We start from the raw sequence: 25,955 nt of genomic DNA, 5'->3' as shown, positions 1-25,955 counted from the left end.
AACTACTGTTTATGTATTTTGTATCTTTGTGTGAGTTAGAGACACAGGAACTCATTTAAGAATTTTGTGCAGAGGAATCCATAGTGGAATGAATCTTATCATCTGCTGCAATTACGTGCATAGACCTGACAGCTCAGTATGTTGGAGATGGCTCCTGCATGAGCTAGTCAGCCTCATGAAAATTGCTGCCTCTTCTGATTCATTAATAGTTAATCCAGTAATTTTGGAAAATGTGAAGTCTATTCTACATTGCAGGGTTCCACAAAGTTGGCTAGTGGACTACAATCCTCTCATCCTGTTCAAGTCACAGTTCATATCAGGACAAAGTCACTGAATAAATTAAAATATCTCAATACCCAGCTCACTTAACTCCAAATACTATACCATTATTTAGCTTCTGATTGCAGTATATAGATCTAGATAAACATAAACATAAATATATATATATTTACACATATAGACACACACCAATATATACATACTTCACACACACACACACACACACACAAAATGTAGATATAATATCTAATCATGGATAAAATTGTCTAATGTAGCCTAAAGTTATTCTGGAAACACACTTCAAAATTTTCTACCTAATTTGAGTGGAAATAATTTAGATATGATGTTCCTTCACAGAGACAAGAATGTATATTTGATTTAGAGTTACTGGTAAAGAATAAATTGTTTTCTGAAGCAGAACATATGGACCTTGATTTCAAAGAACGATGTGGTTTAGAAATGAAACTACCTTCTCCTGTCTCAGCCTGATGATACATGAGATCTTCTAACCTCAGACCTCCCTTGGGAGAAGTGAATTCTGTGGTTCTTGCACTTACCACTGTTTGTTTGCTTTCCTTTGGCCAAGCTATCAGAACAAGATCGAGGGAAGCCTCTACAGTAATTTTTAAAATGATTCATCCCCTTCACTCTTCCTCTGACACTCTCACCTGGACTAGGGCTGGTAGGGGTCTGCTGCCTTTCTGTTCCTTTGTATTACTTCAAAGCTTTCACTGTACAGGCTCCTCTGCGCCTCAGAAACCCCAACAGCTGGTATTTTACACAGCAGTACAGAGACACCCACGGGAGTTCAGATTCTAGATTTATACACTGGTGATCTTGGGTACAGAGGGAAACCATGGCAAAGAGGTCTAACAGAGACCTGAGCTTGTACTTAGAAACCAAGAAAAGTTTATGCTATTTTCCACTTATCTGTTGCTGTCAATATGTTTGAGTTCTGGTTCTGCAGTCAGCTCAGCAGCAACTGTGACATTATTCATTAATCATAGAATCATAGAATGGTAGGGGTTGGAAGGGACCTTTAGAGATCATCTCGTCCAACCCCCCTGCAGAAGCAGGTTCACCTAGATCAGGTTGCATAGGAACATGTCCAGGTGGGTCTTGAAGACCTCCCAGGAAAGAGACTCCACAACCCCTCTGGGCAGCCTGTGCCAGGGCTCCCTCACCTGAACGGTGAAACAGTTTCTTCTTATGTTTAAGTGGAACTTTTTGTATTCCAGCTTCATCCCATTACCCCTTGTCCTGTTGCTAGCTACAACAGAAAAAAGGGATGTCCCAACCTCCTGACACCCACCCTTTAGATATTTATAAATGTTAATAAGATCTTCCCTCAGTCTCCTCCAGACTAAACAGCCCCAGTTCCTGCAGCCTTTCCTCATATGAAAGATGTTCCAGTCCCCTGATCATCTTGGTGGCCCTGCTCTGGACTCTCTCCAGAAGTTCTCTGTCCCTCTTGAGCCCAGAACTGGACACAGGACTCCAGATGAGGCCTCACCAGGGCAGAGTAGAGAGGGAACAGAACCTCCCTTGACCTGCTGGCCACACTCTTCTTGATGCATCCCAGGATGTCATTGGCCTTCTTGGCTACGAGGGCACATTACTGGCTCATATTTAGCTTATTATCAATCAGGACTCCCAGGTCTCTCTCTGCAGAGCTGCTCTTCAGCAGTTCGACCCCCAGCCTGTACTGGTGCGTGGGGTTCTTCCTTCTCAGTTACAGGACTCTGCACTTGTCCTTGTTGAACCTCATGAGGTTCCTCTCTGTCCAACTCTCAAGCCAGTCGAGATCCCACTGAATGGCAGCACAGCCTGCTGGGGAATCAGCCAGTCCTCCCAGTTTGGTGTCATCAGCCAACTTGCTGAGGGTACACTCTGTTGAAGATGTTGAAGAAGACTAGTTAACTTTTTTCTCATTTAACTGATATAGCTTTCCCTCAGACTTGCCACCTAGGTAACATCATTCCTGCCTATTCCTGTGTGTTGCTATAGGCATATACTTTTTTAAGGAAGTGACCTCATTAGGAAAGTATATTTTTTTTTGCCATGTTTCCTGGGCAAATGGGCTCATTTGATCATGTTTTGAGCTGTTCTCTTTAATCCTCAATAATTTGAGAATGTTTTCTGTTTTCAGCAATACGATAGAACCAAGAGTCTGTAAAGATTATTTTTTTTTCAGTTTCTAAAATATATTCAGAGAACAAAAACAAATTTGAAAGTGTTCTAGACAGAAAAAACTGAAGTATGAGCTCACCTTACTGGATATCACAGATCAGGCACGTGGTGCTCAAACCACATGAAAATGATCAGTGAAACTTGTATGTTATGGGTCTCTCAAGGTGCAAGGCTTTAGGAAACAGGATTTCACTAATGCTCATGTTCCAAGCTGTGTGGCAGTTAAAATCATAAGCTAAAACTAATTTGGAATTAAGCTTGTATTTAATGCTTCTGATTCACTGGAATCTAAAGGTAATGCAGACTAGGAAAATATTTTCATTTCTCTGGATCTGGTAGCCCAGAATATATTCCTAGGAAATAATGAATAAATATCAAACACAAATTGTAATCTTCATACTCTTTGACAAAATATCCAGTTCATCAGCTCTTTGTTTTTATGGTCACAAGGGGTGGGTTTATTTCACACTTTTAACTGTGAGCATATGTACTGACAATTTAGTTTTCTGTAAGGAGATTGCTGTGTACTTAGTGGACTCAGATTCAGAAAAAAAGCATGCATATTATTCCATCATATCTGAGAGGGTATACTTTGTCTGTTAAATACTTTTGTAGAATATATAGATGCTTGTTGAATGGAGGATTTTACACATGAGGAGATTTAGATTTTTAAATTGGATTTCACTAGAACAGAGAAAACTTATATGAGCCTACAGCAAGCAATATTTCTTCCTATTGTTTGGAAGAAGCCCATGATAGGCAGTTTCCATTACGGGAAATCCAATTAACTTGACAAGAGACCTTCGTGAGGAATCTGTAGGAACATTTTCCTCATAGCAGGGAACTTCTGAGTAATTAGTAGTTTCTTGTAAATTATAAAGTATACTTATGCAGCCCAGTATACAGCAAAAATCTCACGGTAAAACGTAAGGAACAAATAAGAATAGGAGCAACTTTTGCTGACTAATGGCTTTTCCTATTGTTTTTTAGCTATAATGAAAGTGTATGAAGATTTTTTCCTTTACAAAGAGGGAATTTATAGACACACCCAGAAAGCAGGATCTAAATGGAAAATTCATTCAGTCAAACTCCTTGGGTGAGTAAAGTATATCCTTTTACCTTTTTGCTCTGCCAGTCACAAACACAGTAAAAGTGTCAGTGACCAGTTTGGAACTCAAAGATTTCACTGTCATAAGTGGACCGCTGTTAGCTCCCAAATTAAGATACTGTTTCATATTCACATATCTGAGAATTTTAGAGAGTCTTGGAAAGAGGTATAGAACCATCATCTTTTAAATCTAGTCTAAAGTTTCCTTTAAAACTTCACATACACTGGTTTATAGAATGAAATGTAGAATACTCAAAAATATTCTACATACAAATCAAGTTGTGAACAAAATTGACACAATTTCCTCCAAATGTGCCATCAAGCAGAATACAAATGGAAACACAAAAATTGCCCATGGCCTCCTAATTAACAACAGCAGTCTGGGATCTCTATGCTTCAAACAGAAATCAGCAGTTGCTGAGATGCTGCTGCTTTTATTTAGGATGCATGAGGAATACACACTGAAACTGCTGCAGAAGAGTGTGTATAATACGCTAGTGAATTACCCCTCAAATGTAGAATGGTGCTGCTATTTTAAGGTTATAAGTATCTAATTATGTATATACTTGAATTAGAGAACACACCATGGGGCTTTATTCTTCAACATGAAGTGAATATACAAGGATGAATTTATTAAATCACTGAGTGAGTAGTAACACAGAAAAATGGCTGGAGAGTCTCAAGTGTTTTGTCTTCAACATGTAGTTCAAGAAAATAGACACAGAATAAAGTATATTTTGTCTCTGTGATCTTAGTAAAGATATCTTTGAAAGGGACACAGAAGTGCCTATGGTTATGGAAACTGCTGGCTGTGAATTACAGGAGTGTGCCTGATGGTGACACAGCAGCAAAGAAAAGCAAAGCAAAGCAGCAGACTTACATAAGATCATCCTTGACCCTATGCTGTTGCAAAAAGTATTGACTCAGACTAGTAGAAGAAAAGCTCATGAAGTATCCTTTTAGTACATGTTGTGAAACAATAAAAGAAAATCTGGAATTTAGTGTTTAGGAATGAAGGACTGATTCAGGAAAAGATCTTTATGAAGGAGAGATGGAATATATCAATTTATGTGTAGGTATTTAAGGTATATCTGCAAGTCCATGAGACACCAACAAAATCAGACAGTAAAGTTTGCAATGCAATTTGAATATCTTGGTTCAGTGATGAGCTGCAGTGTGTCTGTGAGTGCAGGTGTTAGGAGGGCTATGAAGAGTGCTTTCTGCAAGTGTAGGGTGGTGACAAATATTCCCTCAGATGTGCTACCACAAATATATGCTGAATAACATACTGCCATTAGTGATTAAGTCAGTGGCACACAGAGACAAAGCAATGGCTGAGGAGGAAGGCTATTAAAGTGCTGAAGTGTATGCTGATTTAAATAGTCTGTGTAAGGAAAAGATACCAGCCCTTCAGCAAGGAGCCACTCGTGAGCAAAAACATGAGTGCCTTGATTGATACCTACAGCTCCCTGCAGAGGATTGTGTGGAATGGTCAGTGCAAAACAGTGAGTATGAGGCAAGTCAAGTGGTCTGATATACTGAAGAAGGACAGGAGAAGTGAAAGAAAAAGAAGAAAAAGCAGTGAAACCTCATTGTAGTTTCAAGTTTAATATATGGGAAATGCATTTACTTACCAACTTTCATTGAACACTCATTGAACTTGACAGGTTGGAGGCTGCTTGAGCCCAAGGCTAGGTGTATTTGGGTTTTTAGCAATGATATATCCAGTTATAAACTGTGGTTTTGCATCATGAAGTCTAAACTACTCTTGTCTATAGATTTTAACATGTTCAGGATTAAGCTGGCACTTTTTTTATATCATTCATTAGCTTGAATTCATTTGAATGTAAAATATGTGGCCCAGGTGTAAGTTATTTGCCCCTTATGTAGTGAGGCTTTTTGAGCAAAAGATAACTCCTTGAGCAAACTACTCAACCAAAATAAAAACCTCAAGAGAATCTCATTAAAGTTGGACTTCAAATAAAAATATTAATGATTATTTGCTTTCTGTTTAGCTAAGATGGTTCCTGGAGAGAGAAAAAGGAGCAGAGACATGCTGACAAATAAGGTCAAAAAAGCAATTTTGTGTGGGCTGGTGTTTATTGTAGTCTGATATGTTATTTATTTCTCATTATGTAAAAGAGATTCAGTATTTGTCAAGGACAATCATGCTATTTCTACAAAAAGCAATGCACATATGAACTGCCTAAATCATTGGATCTGCTTCTGCAGGGGGGTTGGACTAGATGATCTCTAAAGGTCCCTTCCAACCCTACCATTCTATGATTCTATGATCATTGGTTTATAAGGATTGTAAATGCATTTACTAGATTGCCTTGTTCTGCAACTTGAAATCCTAGTTATTATCTGTCCTTGAAGGCGTCTTATTTATAAAATCAGTTCTGATAGGACTATAAATCTATCTCCAATGAAGTACTGTATGACGTCAGGCTCAGTGAGAAAATGGGAGAAGACAGAACAGCATGGAAGCAGAAGATGAAAATGTGGAATAGCTAGGTAAAGGGAGTTCTGGTTAGCAGACCATTTGGATTTGATCACAATGTCTATGGACAATGAATCAAGACTTTCAGCAATCTGAAGGCAGGATGGACTGACCACACTGACACTTCAGGAGAGCGGGGTCTCCCAAGCAGTTTCTGTATTCCAGAGACAGGGAAGTAAGCAGAAAAAAAAAAGTGAATAATAGAAACTGGGATTCATAACAGCTAAGTTTTGATGTGTAGAAATCAGATTGCTATGTTTCTGCCAGGAAGCCATGATTCCCTTTATCTTCCATGACTAATCATTCACTCTGTCCTAGGTATCTATCTTAAGGTGAGTTGAATTATATTGTTAGAGCTTATTTCTCCTTGCTGACTATAAAAGCACCAAGTAATTTTCACTTTTTCAACTACACACTGTTATCTTAGGAAGACTAATGACTGCAAAAAATGACATGTGAAACTGTCATCTTTAACCTAAGATCTCTTAATAATAACAATAAATGGAATCCACATGAAAGATGAACTTGGTAACAAATTTATCTCTCGTATCTAGATATTAAGGAAAGTTTCTTAAGAACACTGTGAAGTCTGTTGTATAGTAGATTCTTTGAAAAATTGGTGATTTTTTTTTTAATATACTTTTCCTTCCATCTGTCTTCCTTAATTCCACCTAGGAAAAGACAACAGAAGAGAAATGTTTTGTCCATAGGGGAAAAAAAAATGAGACAAATTTGTTGATAGTGTAGAGATGACAATGGCTATTCAGAACAGAGGAAGTACATTGGCTTAAATAACAATGGTCCTAATTCAAATACATCTCTTTTGAAAGTTAGGCTTATTGAAGTAAAGTATCCATCATTAATGTCTGCGACCTGTTCAGACCAATCTTCTTGCAGACTCTTTCCTCTTCACTTCGGCATCAAGTGCCAAGCTACAGTATCTGATCCATATCTTCACTGAATCGTCTCTAGCTGTTGATCCTGTCACTGAAAAATTTAGAAGGGCCCCAAAACCCCAAGCTTTTGAGTACAATCAAATCTATGGACTGTCACCTAAGGCTTGTACCCAAGATTTTAGGTACAATCAAATCTATGGAGTGTCATCTTAAGGCTTGGAGAGGACAAGAATAAGTTTATTAAAAGCCTTAGATACTGTTCCACGAACAAGATAGATTTTCAGATGTTTGGAAGATGCTCAGAATGACAAAGGACTTTCATAAGAGGACATTGAGGGACGTACTTTACCTGGAAACACATTTCCTCTCTATTTTTGCCAATGATTGGCTGGAAGGTTTAAATTCAATAGTGGAGCAGATTAAATGGCATTGAAATATCTATGCCCTAAAAAAACATTGTTTGAATGTTTCTTTTCACAAAAAAAACCCATGCTAATGGAGATAAAATTGATATATGAAGCAAAAAAAATTGTTTCAGTGTTCAGGTGACAGCCAGACAGAACAACTGTGGTCTGAGATTTAATACAAAATTAAATGACTCACCTGTGCAAAGTCAAAGGCTTATAAAAGATACCAGTGACTACTGTTAGTGACATCCTAGGTTTTGGCTTTGAAGACACTTTTTTTATCTTGATTTTCCTCTTTACTTGTTCTCACTTGAACTCAGACTCAGAATAATAACAAACAAACAACATCTTAAACCACCAAAAGAAATTACTCAAATTATTTTCTCCTTGACTAAAGAAATATTGGGTTGAATTACCTTTTTTTTTAATGAGGGAAAGAAAAAGTCTACTTTAATATTGGCAGACAATCAATATCAGATATTATAATTTAAAAATTAAACAGCAACACTCAAAAGTACTGAAGTACTTTAGAGCAAGGTGAAATACATTAGAAGTTCATGGGGAAAAGATACACAACGTCTGATGATTCATACAGTTCAATCCGTGAGACTGACATCTGTACAATTCATTATGATAGAATTGTAGGAATGAGTTAACTGTTGACTCACTGATGATTTGACTCATCTCTCATGCTGAAATCTCCAGGCAAAACCATAGTTTTAAAATTTAGCAAATATTTTCTAAGTTTTTTCTCACGAAGAACACTAGTTAGTGACCCTAACCTTTCTCTGATTAATAAAAGATTATGCACTTGTCTAATTCAGTAGATGAAAATCTACTTTGAATGGTATTAGGATTTTGTGTGACAACACTAAGAATAGGACTTGATCTACAATATAATAACTTTTTTTTTTGTCTGATAACATTATAACATTTATGCAACCAAATCCAGGGAAGAAAGTTAAATGAAAACTTTTTAACTTCATATATTTCTGTCCCTCTCTTTTTTTCTCTGGAGAGGCTATATCTGTGAACCTTTTACAAAAGCAGAACTTTAGTAGTGAAATAAGCCAGCTCAAGATGAGAGGACCTGAATAATCTCTGTATCCTATTGCTTTGTACATATAGTCTATGGGAAGACAATATTTTTGCCCAAGAGATTTCATTGTTTGTTTGCTGTGGTGACAGAAAATTCATAAGGCCTACATAGAAAACCTATAATTAGAGGGACAAATGAGTCCAGTTTGTGAGCACAGATTGTGGTCAGCAATTAGGTGAGATGAATTGTCATCAGAAAGTATCCTTGATTGCAGAGAGTGACTCTTTTCCTAATCCAAAAGTCTCCATTCCTTAAAGATTAATTAGATTAATTTGGACTGTGCCAAGTCTCGTCTGATCACTACCATTTTCTTTTTTTCCAGAGATGGAAAGGGTCAGAAATATCTCATTAAATATATCTGTGGAAATCCTATGGTTTACGTGCTAGGCAGCCATGAGTGAATACCACATCCTCTGGTGCATCAAACAGAATAACTAGCTCGTTAATAGAGGTGATTATTCCTCTGCATTCAGACTTGGTGTAGTTTCACCTGAGTACAATCCTGGGCCCCACAATCTAAGATGTAAGAAAGATTTCCAGAGGAGAGCAATAAAGCTGGCGAAAGGGTTGGAAGGCACGTCCTGTGAGGAGTGGCTAAGGACTGTACACTTGTCTAGTTTAGAGAAAAGGAGACTGAGAGGTGATCTCATTGCTCCCTACAACTTCCTGAGGAGGGAACATGAAGAGGGAGGTGCCGATCTCTTCGCCCTAGTATCCAGTGATATGATGCTTGGGAATGATTCAAAGCTGCACCAGGAGAGGTTTAGAGTAGACACTGGGTAGCATTTCTTTACCAAGAAGGTGATCAAACACTGGAACAGGTTTTCTAGAGAGGTGATTGATGTCCCAAATCTGTTACTGTTTAAGAGGCATTTGGACAATGCACTTAATGACATGTTTTAACTTTTGGTCAGCCCTGAACTGGTCAGGCAGTTGGACTAGATGGTTGTTGTAGGTCCTGTCTAACTGAAATATTTTCTAGGTTTATGTTGCAGTTGTATCAGAGGTTATATAAGGGTTTCTAGTTGTTTTATTTGACTTGAAGAGCTTTGTGAATGTAAAACATAGCAGAAATGAAAATATTTAACAAAACCAAGAAAATTAGGAAAAAAATGACTAGGCAAAATATGACTAAAGATCATAACCTTAAACCCAGAATACTTATGTTTCCTTTATTTATCTTTTACTTACGCTGTTTTTTTTTTTTTTTACATATGAATTGTTTCTGTCTGTGAATCTTCAGGCTTCATAATCTTCAGAATGTGACACAACTCTATCTTCAATGCAACCTCAGTAGGAAGACAGGACAGAGATATTGCAAACAAATGAACGAACAAACCAGAGATAAATCTTAGCTTTATTCCAGTAAATCTGTGAGTTTTGCCAATGACAGCAGTGAAAGACACATTCAGCCTACAAACTGTATAACTTGGGAACTGAGTTGGAGTGGTTGAAAAAAAAAAACCCTGCAGGAATTATTTAATATTGTATTTTCTGTTTGTATATTTTTGATTGGTAGATGAGGACTATCAGTATGTGAGAAGAGTCTATTCTAGAAATAAATTATTGATTGGAAGAAGTTAGAAAGATGATGCAGAACGCTGATTCCTAGAGCACTGGTGTTGGGTAAACAATTTAAGTCCTCGGTTAACACAAAACCTTTACTTCCACTAACATTGATAGATCTGTGGGAATTAATAGATTGAGAACTGTCATTCTTCTTTACTCTTAAGGTCTTAATTCTTTTTGATTGACATCTTTTGTTTTAAGGAGTCAATTTGCATATTATTTAGCCTTCTCTTCAGTTATCTTTGCTGTATTTTCTGTCAACAGCATTTTACCTACAAAGCTGAATGTAAGCATGCTAGAGTTTAGTTTCTGTTCTACAAAATATAACACTTTTGAAGTCACTTATGATAACCGTTTTTGTTGTGTTAGGTTGTATTTCTACCCTTTTAACTATTTTGTTCAATGACATATAATTATCAATTGCTATATTGGGTTTTTTGATTAAAATTTTCTTTATACTTCTATTGTGAAGTCCACCCTCACCAAACTGATACAGTTTCTTAAAAAAAGAAGCTAGAAAATGTTCAAAAAAACCCAATTTTCATATTGTAGAAGAATAGTGAAGCAGTCTCTATACCTGTTTTTTTAGCTGGCAGGCAGTGCTGTGCATTCAGGGCTTACTCCTATAGAGTTGATGTCACAGGAATGTTGTTACTGAAAAGGATGGCTAAGTTGCCTTAGTCACATGCAACTGGATAGAAAATTATGAAAAACCTTTTATGGAAGCACACAAGTACTCATCCTTTCATCTGAAAGAGCACCAGAATTCTCTTTACAGAGTCAGAGCTGGTTTCGCTTGAGTAAATGGAAATATCTTGCTTACTTTTTCTCCTGAAGGGGAGTGGGTGCAGTTTGGTGAAATGACTTCTTTTTATTCAAAATTATTTTTGATTGAAGATCAGGATGGTTTCCTTTGAAAAAGCTAAATGGTGTGTTTCTTACAGAATATTTTTGTCAAACAGCAGAAAAATCACTTTTTAAAGTGGCATTTGATAATTGATAGGCAGACTTTATCCTTAATGGTTCTTTAAAATACCTCCTATTTTTTCTTAATAAAAATTGAAATTGTGGAGAGGATGAAATTGGAAGCTTTTCCTAAAAATACAAAAGATGGGGGCATTAGTGGTCTAAAACTTTGTAAAAACAGCTCTGATAGATTTCTTGTCTCTGTGAGTAATGAGGTCCAGCATCTGTTTGCTTTTGAAATGTCATTCATTTGGAGCAAATATCAAGCTGGAATAGTCACAAAAGCGAGAAAAAAAAAAGGCTATTAGATTATTTTGGTTCCAGAAACTGTGATAGTGTTCTCAAATGGAAGTTGTCCAAGAATGTGTCAACTCAGTTTTAAGTCTCTGTCATTTCCACTTTGGAACTAATTCCACTGAGAGCTAAATTACTTCATTGTTGGAACATATTTTTCTTGATATTGTCTTTCCTAGACTACTTCCTATTCTATGTATAGACTAATACATGACACAGTTTTCTCTTTCTGCTTGGTGTTTGAACTCTACACACATCTAGGTCATTAGTGTCTATATATTTTGCCTTATTCTTTTCTAAATTTGTCACAAAAAACCCTGTTACTGTTGCTCTTTTTATACCTAGCAGTGACTTATCAGATTTAGCGTAGCACTCCACTTGTATATTGTGTGACACTTAAAACATGCATGATCTTGTGTACTTTTAATCCCAGATTGTAACAATTTCTTTTTGACATGTCAACATACTTAACGGGGACTCCATGTATAATACACTGTTCATTATCACATCTACTAGCTTCCAAGGCCTTAGCTTCCCTGGAGACACTGGAAATCACTGATTACCTTCAACAAGATTGGGATGTCATTAATTAGGAACACATTAATTAGGTTAGACAGATCTACTTTTGCAAAAATTTGTAATGATTAAATTTGCAACTTGAACTACAGGTTCTCAGGAGCAAGAAATGTCAAAGAAAGAAAAAGTATAGTAAGAGGAGATATAATATTGACTGTATTAAAGAAATTGTATCAGTTAACAGGGCCGCAAGTGTCATAGCTTTTGATGAAGTAGTGACAAGATAACAATTCATTAATTCCCATTGATTTTAACTTACAGTCAAAAAACTGATATGTCTCAGATTCATGATTCTTTAAAGATAATTTTCTGAAAGCAGATAATGGCAAGAGAAATTGCACTTCTATTGAACAGTTTTCACTTACAATGCGCAGCACAAAGGGGTTCTGTTCCATAATTAAGACTCCAAAGCACAGGGAATTTTTTCATAGAATCATAGAATGGTAGAGTTGGAAGGGACCTTTAGAGATCATCTTTTCCAACCTCTCTGCAAAAGCAGATTCACCTAGACCAGGTCACATAGAACATTTTCCATAGGAAAAAAATAACTAGAGTCATTTCCCCTTCCCATCTGTTAGTCCCTAAAGCAACTCTTGCTCCAAGCCACAAGGGAACGTAAAATGCCCCCTACAATAGTTTAATAACCTTTTAGCACAGTATGTTTGTGGTTTAATTTTGTTCAACCAGACTGCAGCATCTATGATTTTGTACTTTATTGTGACACTGATATATATCAGAACTGAAATTTCCATGGGTTTTATCATGATAATTCTACCCTCTTCTTTAAATTCTTTCATTTTATCCCTGAGAGTTTAAAATGGACAATTTTCTAAACTCATTTCTGAAATCGTGTGTTAACAGTTGTGTAGTTCTGGAAGCTGATACGTTCTATCATCTGCTAATTCTCATTCTAAACTTTATTCACTGTGTATTTCCTAATAATTTCCAGCCTTCTCCTTTGCTCATGTTATGTTTCAGCAAACAATTAATTATGTCAGGATCCAGTTTGAAGTTCAGGCAGGTGTGATTTGCTACATATCCAAAATCTCTTCACAGAGATGGTGATGTACACTTGCCACTTGCCTTGCAAGGCAAAAGACACTAAATACATCTCCCCTGAGTCATCTCTCTGGAGGGCTGAACCAATCTGGCTTCCTCAGCCTCTCGTTGTACATGGTGCTCCAGATCCCAAACATCTCAGTGTAGTGGCTGACCTGCTGGAGAGCAGCTCTGCAGAGAGAGACTTGGGAGTTCTGACTGACAGCAAAATTAGCATGAGCCAGCAATGTGCCCTCATGGCCAGGAAAGCCAACGGTTTCCTGGGGTCCATTAAGCGTATGGGCAGCAGGTCAAGAAAGGTTCTCCTTCAGCTCTACTTTGCCCTGATGAGGCCTCATCTGGAGTCCTGTGTGCAGTCCTGGGCTCCCCAGCTCAAGAGTGATAGAGAATCCAGTGCAGGGCCAAAAAGATGATCAGGGGACTGGAACATCTCTCTTATGAGGAAAGGCTGTGGGACGTAAGGCCATTCACCCTGGAGAAGAGAAGGCTGAAGGGGGATCTTATCAACACATATAAATACCTGAAGGGCGGGTGTGGAGAGGATGGAGCAAGTCTTTTTTCTGTAGTGCCCAGTGACAGGTCAAGAGGTAACAGGCACAAGCTGGAACACAAAAAGTTCCACTTAAGAAAAAACTTCTTTCCTGTTCAGATGAGGGAGCCCTGGCACAGGCTGCCCAGGAAGGGTGTGGAGTCTCCTTCTCTGGAGGGTTCCAAACCTGCCTGGATGTGTTCCTGTGTGACTTGGTGGAGGTGGACCTGCTTTAACAGGGGCATGGACTAGATAATCTCTACAAGTCCCTTCCACTCTCAACCTTCCTATGGTTGTGAGATTTCATTGCACTCCTGTTGGACTTATTCCAGTCTGCTAATGTCTTTTCTGTCTAGGGAAGCCCAAAACTGGGCATTGTGCCCCATACTCAGAATGGCAAGTTCTGAATAAAGGGGATTAGTCACTTTTTTTGACTTGCTGGCTGCACTCTTTTATAATTTAATGTACTTTAATTTTGAATATTTGGATAAATGTCCATGGTCATGGATTACTGAGTAAGAAGCTCTTCTTTCTAAAACATAAGATAAAATGGATATGTCCAATACCTCTTCTTGTGTCTGACTATAATGAAGCAAAATCTAGGAAATTAAATTTGTGATATGTTATAGTAAAGTATTTTTTAAAAAGATCTTTTTCCAGTTTGGTTTCTGAGTTTTCTTCTATTTAGAAACATTTCTGAGAATCAATAAATTCCTACCAATGTATGAAGTTAAAAGTGGATTTTTTTTTAATTTTTATTTTTTTTTTTTTTTAGAAAATAACAAATGTTAGAAAAATATTTAAACACAGAAACATGAGTTTGCAGGAACCGGTCATCATCTTGCTCAAACACATGGGAGAGAGAATGTGTAGCCCTGAATGAAGGAATATGTGAATTTAAATTCAAGACAACTTTCCTCTGTCTTTAAGAGTGACATATATTTTGGACTCTCACACTGAAGCTGATATAATTTGTTTTTTAGTAAAACAGTCACATAGAAAGAAATATATAAAATCTGATGTGAAATCAGATAGTTTATTGTATCTTTTTGAAAACAATTATCATCATGACAGACTGTATCTGAAACATATTTGTCAAAGAATATTAGACTATTAATTACTTTCATGTGATAATCAAAGAAAGGCATTATGAGACCTTTTTAAAAAACAATTACGTTCAATACTCATTATGGTCAACATTGTTTTTATTATTCCTTTAATTTAATGAGCAGTAGCTACAATTTGGGCTTGCAACTGTAATCCATATTTCACCTCTCTGATAGTCATCTTTTTTTTTTTTCTTTGGCTGGAAGGATATATCTATTCCTCATATAAATATATTCCTCCCATATATTAGAGTTCACTGTTAACCAACATGAGCTGATTCCACCATGATGATCACAGGGTTTTTTTTAATGAAGATGACACAATAATCCTAATTTATCCATTCACAATGTAGAATTTCTCATCATATTTTTTCTGCTTGCCTTTCAAAGTGAATGGAGCACAGCCAAGATGGCTCAAACATGTGGCCTTAGCAAGATATACACCAATAAACACCTTGTCAACAACATTTTGTATATCCTGGGATGAACTTCATAATGTGAAAAAAGCTGTAAAATTCACAGCTTTGGTTTTCATTGTATTTCTGCAAATAGGCACCCAAGGGTCACAACCTGTGATTAATAACTAGACAAGCATCCATTGTATAAATGTAAAACAAGATGGACTCTTTAAGAAATCATTAGACATAACACATACCTAAGCCAGCTAAGGTGTGCACTGCATATTTTGATCATTGAACTATACGCAGTTGATGCCCTTTGAACTTCTGCCCTGTGTTTATACAAAATGAGGTGTAAAGATCTCAAAACTCTGTGCAGTTCAGCTATAACTACGAATTATGAAAGTCTATCACCTGACAGATGGAGTATACCCTGGCATCATTTCATGGATACTGTCACAACATTTAGCATGTTCTCAAACATGCCATAGAAAAATCAAACAAGTTTACAGGCCACCGCCCACATTGTGCAGTGAAACAGATGAAGTTATTGGCAATTTAATTTGGGCTGGGAACATTTTCAGTCCCAAATGACTAGCTATTTTTGTAAAGGTGTTGGATGAGATCTTTAAAAAAATGTTCCTAGGGATCATCAGCTGAATTGAAGAAATGTGTTCACATTAATTTCAGTACTCCTACACAATTCAGTTCAGCTGGCAAGCTCTCCAGATGAGAGATTCTGTCAATGAAAACAGGTTTTTGCAATGAAAAGCTAAATGTTTTTGTAGTCCCTAATGAAAATTTGGGGTGTGGCTAGCAAGATACTTATTTTAATTTTCGGCATGAGGCTGTTATGGGAGACTGTCAAAAGCCTTGCTGAAGTTAAGGTAGATGGCATCCCCTGCTCTCCCCTCATCTAGCTGGCTGGTTAGGCCCTCATAGAAGGCTATCAGGTTGGTCAAACAGGATTTCCCCTTGGTGAATCCATGTTGACTCCCCCTGATAACCATCTTATCCTTCATGTGTTCAGTGATAACGTTCAGGATGAGTTGTTCCATCACTTTTCCAGGGATGGAGGTGAGGCTGACTGGCCTTTAGCTTCCTGGGTTATCCTTCCTGCCCTTTTTGAAGACTGGCATGACATTGGCCTTTCTCCAATCCTCAGGCACTTCACCTGTCCTTCATGATTGTTCAAAAATGATGGAGAGAGGCTTAGCAATCACGTCAGCCAGCTTCCCTCAGCACTCTAGAATGCATCCCATCAGGACCCATTGACTTATGAGCCTTAAGCTTGGCCAACAAGTCTTTAATCTCTTCCCCTCAGGGCAAGTCCTCTGCTGTCCAGGCCATCCTATTATCCTTGCTGGACTATTAATCATGCTTTGTTCTGATACTGGTATTAGGACAACTAAAACAAGATTTACTTTTTGGTTGCTTGTTTAAAGCTACAAAGTATGAATATAAATATCAAAGGTTTCACTAGTGCCATCTCTTCTAACAGATGGGGAACATTACCAGACAAGAATGGACAGAAACAGAAGTTCTGGGTAAGTTAATCCTTAACGCTGTGTTTTGAGGCAGAAGGGAAAAACAAAACAAAACAACTCTACAATGCAGATTATCTAAAAACTGCTTCTTTCCTTACATTCACTCTATGTGTATCTATTTTTTTTCCCCTCACCTTAAGTTCTCCTGTATAATTCTTTTCCCTTTCTCACGACTTTTAGTATTCTGACCCTTGAACTATAGCACAATCTACCTCAATTTCAAAGTCTAATCTTCCACCTATGTCTGTGTTTACCTACAGTGCCTTTTCTGTCTCAAATCTTATTCAAATTTTTAAATGTTATTAAAATTTCCCGTGAAGTCGGGGTTCTTTTCTATGACATCAAATAAGACTCATTAAAAATGGCTGGACTCATAGTTCTTAAAGGTTATTTTCAAACCAAAATGATTCTCTGATTCTATGAAAAGTAATAAGTATTATATATTAAAACATTCAGAGAAGACAAGCTATCTATTTGAACAGTGTTGGCAAAAATTATCCACCTATCAAGAAAAAAACCACTGGCTTCCAGCCATTTAAAGTCTGGTTTTATCACTTTGATTATGTTTAACAGCTCATCTCATTCCCGTGTTCTGTAGAAGGTAATTTGGAGTTTACATAGCTGATGTCAGGCCTTATGGTAGGTAGTTTCACTGACATCTAGGGCAAAACTTCTACTGACTTAATTAGGAATTAAATTGCTCAATATGTCAATAGCTACCTGAATGAAATCTAATTTATTATAAGTCAACTTTTTTTGTACCTTGAGTATCTCTTTGACACAAAGAATGGGAATTTTGACCATTGTTATTTCAATTACCACTTTCTCCAGCCAATAGTTGAATTATCTAATGATTTCCACTTCAATTCATCAAACTACATTATAGTAATAGTGTTCCATTTTTATTAACTCTGGTTTTGGAAGTGACATTTTGATCAAAACGAAAAGGAAAAAAATATTAGAAATTAGAAAAAGGTGCCTTCTGGTTCTTAGTGCACCAAATCTGAGAAACTGTTTCTTGAAAAGGAAACTAACACAAAAGATTTATCTTGAATTTTACACCTTGCATTTTTAAATACTACTGTAAGATTAAAATTGACTACATTTTTTTTTCCTCTGTTTTTCTTTAGATTGCTACAAATTCCTGGGGAAAATCTTGGGGAGAAAATGGTTATTTTAGAATTCTACGTGGACAAAATGAGTGTGATATTGAGAAGCTGATTTTAGCTACTTTGGGATAGCCATAGTTTTCTACTCAAATGATATTCTTTCATTCTACGCTTTATGTATCTATTCTTTCCAGTGTTGCACGTTGAGTCTTCCTAGAGAAATAAAAGTGAGTTCTCTGTATATTCCCATTCTTTCTATTCTGGCTCATTAGGGCTTCCTGACTTGAACACACCACAGTCATCACAACACTCTCAGATCTCATCTGATAGAAACACTCCTTTATACTAATAGCAAGTTGTATCCAGGACTACTAAAACCTTCATGTCTCACAAAGCATGAAGTTCTCTCCTGTTATTTACATCTCACCAGTACTTTGTTATATTGCTAATGGTTAACAGTGCCTGAAATAAAGAAATTAATACTAACATTGTAACTCCTTTTACAATACATACCCCGGTTCACAAAACACTTTAGAAATATAATGTGCCTTTCCACACAAAATTGACTCAGACAGCTCATAGTCACACTGGATAAAAAAGGCTAAAAAATACAAGTATAGTTCTGATCGTGTTGCAGAATAATTATTTCCTATTGTAGCTTGGATAAGTTGTATCTATGTATTATTATCTCTTCCAGGAAAATATTTTTTTACTAGTAGATCCCACAAAGTTGATGCACTTATAGTAACACAATAAATACTTCCAGTGAAACAGTGTATTCTAGTTCTACAACCACAAAAGTAAAATTGTTTTAATTTGTTTAATTAAAGGAATATAAATCATAAAATGTCATTTCTCCTCAGTTACATCTGAACTAGACTAATTCCTGAACTGCTTGCCTTCCATTCACTGTTTAACCTGGAAACAAGTACATGCCACTATTCCCAAAAGTCTGTTTCCAGTGGATAAATATGGAAAAGACATGCTGTTGTTTGCCTCCATTGACATATTTGTAGTTAAGGCACAGTTCCTGGAGTTGGCTGGGAGGATCACTAGTGCAACCAAGACTCCTAGAGCCTCCTTCACTCCTAATACTCCCATAGGTGCTTCTATTTGAAGAATAAGCGTGCTGGCATGCATCTTCAGCTGCAGTTCCTGCACCTTGGTAGCTTACCCCTTAGTATACTGAGTGTGAATATGGAGTAACCTGACCACAGCCCTTGGGGGCTGGTGAAAATTCTCCCTATCCCAACCAAACCCAGGACAACTATGCTTTGTTCTTCTAGACAATGATGAACTTGACTTCTAATGTCATCAACTATTACTCAGCTTTTCCTTCAAGAACTTTTCACGGAGACTATATACAAGCGATGTCCTTGTCGCTGAAATAACTTATCTTCAAATAACCTTGTGTCACAATTTATGTTGCAACACTACTGAAAGAACTGCTATTAAAATGTTAGTATACTTCTGTACAACAAGCTCTTCTGTGGCCTCTAGTGTCATAAAATAAACTGAATTTAGACATAAAAGCCTTTATCACTTGAAATGCATAGAACACCGTAACACAAGCAATTTTAGAAGAGCTAAATGCTCTGACAGAAGTAACTTTTCTAGGTTTAGTGAGGTAAACCAGTACTTGAGAGGAAAGTGTACTGAGACAGCTACACAGCTACTTCTCAAGCTCTTGGTATATATTGATTCCATAAAAGTAGAATTTAGCTCTAAAGTGAATGATACTGTAAAAACATATGAGCTCTGAGGTTTTTAGATTCATTCAACTTCAAATTGGTTTACACTACTGTAGTTCTTTTTTTTTTTTTTTTGTCAGTCATTGTTTCTACTCCTGATTTGCCTGTCAGATATTTCTAGAATCTGGGCTGTCATGTTAAGTTTCTTCAGTGATGAGAAAGATCAAAACTACTCACCTAGATCTTTACCTGATCAAATGGTCACTTTGATTTGAACAAAATATCATATACAAGTGAAATAAATCCAACCATGTCTAAACAATTTAATGGTTTGCAAAGTGATACTGCTCTACCTACTTCCTGGGGTTAATCTTTGGTTCTCTGAGTGACGTTCAGCAAAGCACTCTCTCCATCCCTCCCTTATCATAAAGCTGCTGTCTGTGGAAGGACCACAGTATCTACAGCTGGAATCCCATTTTCTTTTTGGAAACAATCTTGATGCTGATGCAACTGTTCTACTGCTGTTCAGAACACAAGTAAAGGGTCTTGTGGCCAAGAAGGCCAATGGCATCCTGGGGTATATTAGAAGGACTGCGGGTCGTAGGTCGAGAGAGGTTCTCCTCCTCCTCTACTCTGCTCTTGTGAGACTGCTTCTGGAATATTCTGTCCAGTTCTGGGCCTCTCAGTTCAAGAAGGACAGGGAGCTGCCGGAGAGACTTCAACACAGGACCATCAAGATGATAAAGGGAGAGGAGCATCTCCCTTATGATGAAAGGCTGAGGGAGCTGGGGTTCTTTAGCTTGGAGGAGACTGAGGGATGATCTCATTCACGTTTGCAAATATCTAAAGAGTTGGTGTCAGGAGGATGGAGTCAGGCTTTTGTCAGTGATGTCCAGTGATAGGACAAAGGACAACAGGTACAAGCTGGAACATTAGAGGTTCCAAAGAAATACAAGGAAGAATTTCTTCACTATGAAGGTGGCAGAGCACTGGAATGGGCTGCCCAGATGAGCTGTGGTGTTTCTTTCTTTGGAGACATTAAAAACACCACCTGGATGAGTTCCTGTGTGACCTACTCTAGTTGGTCCTGCTCTGGCAGTGGGGTTGGACTAGATGATCTTTCAAGATCTCTTCCAGACCTTGAAATTCTGTGATTCCAGGAGTCTGTCTCCTGCTCTTATCACTCACAATGATCTCAAGACAGTGGGGCCTGTGAGCCACTAGTGGCTCTACCTCACAAAGGCTAGGTGGAGACAGATTTTAAATGGCTTTGAGTTCTTCTAGTCCACTGTTTGGTGGGAATATGAGGAAACTTGCTCTTCATTAAGCCACCACCTCTGTCATTTCTTACCTCCATAACTAATACTCAGACATGCCTGCTAGCTCGGACTAAATGTGTCACCTAGCCTAGAGCTTTTTTCTTTATGAATAGAAAGGAATAAGATGTGGCTCAGGTTAATTCAATAGAGAGCTCATCAACTTTAAATCACCAGTATTAGTAATGGTCTGTGGGAACTGCAGAAACAGATGGTACCAGGAAGGGAAGGTAATAGAGGAACAGCTTTTGTGTTTGTGACACAGTTTAAGTTTCCTTTTCTGTAAAAAGAGGAGATAACATTTTTATGGCAAGCAAAAAACCAAATCCTCATTCATATTATACATATAATATTTCTGGTTAACAACATGTTATACAAAGTTTTGATTAGTTGTCAATCTAGCTGTGAAACTTCAACACTTGATATAGAAATAGAATAATATATGACCCAGGACCTGGAACCTGACAGCATTCATAACAAATGGAAAACTCCCTGTCTAAATTCCTGTATATTTAGAAACAGTTTCAGATCTAACTCTGAACAGAAATACCTATGAAACTTTGGGAGAGTTTGAATCTTCCCATTCTAACTGAGCAGAACGGGCTTCATTTGCAATTTATATTTATCATCCTTCAGGGCTTTCCCATAATCAGATCCTAAATGTTATTGACATTATCTAATAGATGAACACTGTTAATGCCCTTTGAGAGGGTTTTCAGTGGAAACTAGTTTTAAAATTAAAACATCTAACAAGCCAACAAAGGAACCCATGTATTTTCACACTATTGTTACCCTGCTCATTCTATTGTTATACAAACATCGCCCATCTGCTAAATGATAGCAAATTACATCCTGGCGACTGGCTTCCTGTTCCATGGAAAGCCTATGAAGCCTGCTAATACTATGAGTGAATCACTTTGTTTGCATTAGGGTGCCTGGCAAGTATTGTAATCTTTCTGCCTAGGGGTCTGAGTCACATGCAGACACGTGAGTCACAGGGAGCTGCCTCTACATCTGGCTCTAGTCAAAGATTTTGGAGTGACTGAGAGGCATAGAAAGGTCATTTCCTACTTCACTCGCATTCACCACACACAACTTGGCAAAACCAGGTTTCCCCAGCCCTGGTGTGTGGTCATCATCATTAGGAAGTCTGAAAAATTGATGACATTTTCCTTAATAGGGATTTTCATTTTGTGATGAAAATGCTTTTACACAGTCATATATTTTTACACATTATTAAAGTACAACATGTGCATACTTCTCATAAAATAAATTGAAAATTGAAAATTGGAAAATTGAAAGTACTTCTCCTAGAATTAATTGAAAAGAGAAGCATTTGAACTTATCTAATGAGTTCAATTGCTTGAGAACAAAATGATGAAAGCAGTCAGGATGCAGAATGAGATTGGAGCAGAAGGAAAGGTTTTGTCAGTGTGGTATTTGAACACTTCAAATTATGGAAGAAGTAGAGCATATGGACATCGTCCTGAATCATAGAATCATAGAAAAGTTTGGGTTGGAAGAGACTTTAAAGATTACCTAATTGTAAACCCCATACCATGGGCAGGGACACCTTCCACTAGACTAGGTTGCTCAAAGCCCCACCCAACCTGGCCTTGGAGACTCAGTGGGCAGCCCATTCCAGTGCTTCACCACATTCACAAGGAAAAGCTTCTTCCTAATATGTAACCTAAATCTAGCTTGTTTCAGTTTGAAGCCATTACCCCTTGTCTTACCACTACCTCCTCTTATAAAAAGTTCCACTTCACCTTTCTTGTAGGCCATCTTCAGAGAACTGAGAAATCTCTGTAACAGTATTGTGTTGTTGCTACCCTACCTTTAGCTGGGCGATGTAATTTGTCACTTAGATTTTGCCTGTCTACTGTTTACTACCTGTACCTGCCTCCTAGGAGGCTGCAGTTACTTAAAAAAGAAGAATCTTTTCGGGTCCTTGCTTTATCCTGAATGCTTAGAGTTCCCTCTGTGATAGCTTCCCCTGGGCATGCTAAGCTCAGGGAGGCTTCTGGGCTTCAAATTGCACAATTTAATGTGTAGCTAGTCCAACATATGCAGAAAGGGAAATCCAAGGGATACAAGGAGCTTGCATCTAGATCAAGGACTAGACAAACCCTGAGAGGAATGAGAAACAGAATATTGTCTTGTCATTCCAGGGATCAAGGAGAGTTACTAAACAGAAAATAAACCTGAAGAAAAGGAGCCACACTTCTAGGAACCAGAAGTAGAGGGAGATGTGCCTGTAAATCTTTTCAGCTTTATATTTTACTAGAGACAAGAGCTTGCACTTGGGCACTTATTACTGTACCTACCAACTTAACTCTTTGCATCCATTCCTCACATCAAGAATTAAGCCTCTGTCAGGATGGACAGTCTTTGCCTGAATTAACAGTTAATTGTGAGTATGTGGCTCCTGATCCCATGTGTTGTTCAGCAGTCACTTGGAGCCAAGAAGGTTGGCAGAGGTCAGTGGGTGAGCACTATGTGGAGGGAAACTGCTTCTTACAGCATAAACTTGTTATTAGGACATATTAAAGGTGAATGCAATGAAAGGAATCAATTTTTGCTTTTCATTATGAATGAAGCTGTCGATATACATACCATATTGCTTACTTCAGTGAGTGTTATTACTTCATCTATAACACTTTATTGCTGTGTCTGGAAATCTTGATCATGTAGCAGCACCATGAAAAGCTGTTCCCAGACAATGCAGCTGAGGAAGAAGCCTGAGGCAGGAGGTCAGACTCTGCTTGCCACTGAAATCCTCAATGTTTCAAAATTTTGAGGGCACTTGAAGCCATAAAGTGCCTCAGGCTCTGTATGAAACATTTTAGGGTTATCTGGAGGTTTCACTCATCTGTGCCAACAATGACAGCCACATAAACAAATAGATAGGAATTAATGAATTTAAACTGCTGTCTTAATCTGAGGATAACAGCATTTCCATTTCAAAACTCTGAAGACTATCCTATTTTTTTTTACCTCTGCAGCAAAATCAGTATAAAAGCACTGGTTTAGTACATTATATCTATCAGATCATGATACACAGCACAATGTTTTATCAAAGAATTTCTAGAAAACTTATGCATGTAAATATTTAGCCCCAGTGTGCTGTACTGTCATAGTATAAAGGATGCTGATGGTCCAAATTCATTGCTAATGTTGGTATTGAATACAATAGTAATGCTGTTCTCAATGAGATGGCATAAGTGATCCAACAGGCCTTCTCTTTATCAAGAAACTTACAGGTAGAGAAACTGGACAATCAAGGTTTTAGAACTTATATATATCTTCTTTTTTACCCTACACAAGTAGTTTTCAACAAGTATTCTGTTTGCCTAGCTGACATGATCCACAGGCTGTGGAAAAATACATTAGAAGTGTGTGACCTCAGTAGAAGACAAATTGTTGAAGTTTGTGAACTCTTGACATTAAGAGAAAGGCAAAAAGAGTACGAGGAGAGGGAAGGGGAGAAGTGGTTTAATAATTCTGTTTGTTTCCCACCAGGTCTGGGAGCAAAAACTAATTGCATTTTTGTCTTGGAAAAAAAACTCAACAAGGTTTCTGATTCTAGGTTACACCTCACTGTAATACAAAAATTAAGGCTATACTTACAGAGTTTTCAGCAAGTCTGAGCCAAGCTTTGAGAAAGCCCAAAGCAAGAATATGTTTCTAATGGAAGCTATATTGCACATCATCTTGTAATGGTTCTACTCCACACTTCCTGGCTTGGATCTCATCCCTATTTGCCTCTGATTACCTTGTTGGAAGAGTGTCCAAAACCAAAATTAACTGTGACAGGAGATTAACACAGCTGCTCTGCAGAAGGGCATCAAGATTTTAAAAAAGGAAAAAAGAAAAAAGTGTGTTTGGTGACCAGTGAATAGATCATGGCAAGTTTCATCCCATACTGCTACAGACAAAAGTCCTAGAACACCAAAGGGGAGGTTGCTCTAATGGCATTTTAAATGTAAATATTTACATACTGATATATCCAATAAAAAAGACCAGATAGAGGGGAGAAAATTACAATTGATCGCACATTTTCCCAAGCTAATTATTCTATTAAACAGGAAAATTTTCTCCTTTTGAGTGAAGTTTAGATGAACATATGGCATTTCACTAATTTACTAGTTGTAATGTGGATTTTAATTCACTGTTCTGATGCTTCTTTGGTTCCTTAAGGTCTATTGCCTCTTAATGTGTTTGCATTTCTGTATTATCTGTGTCATTACTGACATGCTCATGTTTGGGACAGTGAAGGTGATATTTAAATAAGGTTGAAGGCAAGCCATCTGTGTACACTTAAAATATTATTCTTCTGTAAGTTCTAAGAAAGTTTTCAGAAAGTCTTCTGGAGTTTACTTCAGGAGAGCAGAAGAACAATTAATTTAATACAATTCCTGGGTATTAAATTTTCTCAATGGAGAGACTATCCAAGTGGCAATAGCAGAGAGAGAAAGAGTATAAATAGACATAACAGCAGTTTTGATACCACCTATGAGTCCTTTACTTTTCTACTCTTTTTCAGTTTGCCTTTGCCAGCTTCCCTTCAATGCACACTCAGTCCTCACTGGGTTACAGTGCTTCAACAGCAGAAGCTTTTTTCCACAAGGGCCTCTCCCCTCAAAAGAAGAAAACTATTATTCATTAGAAGATATAATTTTTATAAACTGGGAACACTTAGGTAAAAATGTTAAGAAAGGCCTTCAGTTTAAGCCTGAAAGTCCGTGCTGATGTGAAAGCAAAATGCATGAACGGTTCAGATTGATACCCTAGGACAGTATCGCCTATTCCTGGCTTTTAAGGCTGCTTACTGTTTCCCCTGCCTGACATACACGGAGTTTTGACATGCAAAAGCTCCGAGGAGAGCTAAGGCTACTTGTGATGTGTGTGCTGTAAAGAACAATTGGGGATCACACTAATTGGTATGACAGTAGCTACAGTGCCTCTGTGTGTAGATGCATAGATCTGCGTGTGAATAAAAACAGTGAGAATTTTTTCTTCGTAGCCCTGTCTTGGGTCTATAGCTATTCTGAAGGAGAGCAAAACCCCAATGACAGGTAATGCAAGCAGTCAGAGTGTTCAGAACTGCATACATTTCAGGGAAGAAAATAAAATTTTCACTCAAGGAGAGACTAATCGATTAGTCTAAAGACCATAAAGGTATATGTAGAGAATGGGTGAATTTCCTCTGCTGACTAGACAAGACAGGACTTTATAAGCACTTATAATACATATTTTATAAAAAATGTACTCATTATAATGACTTAGAACTAGAGTGCAACATTAGTAAAT

General features: G+C 37.5%; 1 protein-coding gene across 1 annotated transcript in view; it reads left to right on the top strand.

Moving 5' to 3' along the window:
- Positions 1 to 17,767, top strand: part of TINAG (tubulointerstitial nephritis antigen) — a 44,190-nt gene extending 26,423 nt beyond the window's left edge. The window contains exons 9-11 of the mRNA XM_061990813.1: positions 3,460 to 3,565; positions 16,481 to 16,526; positions 17,657 to 17,767. Of these exons, the coding sequence (XP_061846797.1) occupies positions 3,460 to 3,565; positions 16,481 to 16,526; positions 17,657 to 17,767 (263 nt within the window). The remainder of the gene's footprint in view (positions 1 to 3,459; positions 3,566 to 16,480; positions 16,527 to 17,656) is intronic.
- Positions 17,768 to 25,955: the final 8,188 nt, after the last annotated feature.

The sequence above is a fragment of the Colius striatus genome, chromosome 2, assembly GCF_028858725.1.
Source record: "Colius striatus isolate bColStr4 chromosome 2, bColStr4.1.hap1, whole genome shotgun sequence".
NCBI lineage: Eukaryota > Metazoa > Chordata > Aves > Coliiformes > Coliidae > Colius > Colius striatus.
The sequence above is the reverse complement of the archived record's forward strand: the minus strand, read 5'-3'. Positions and strand labels throughout refer to the sequence as shown.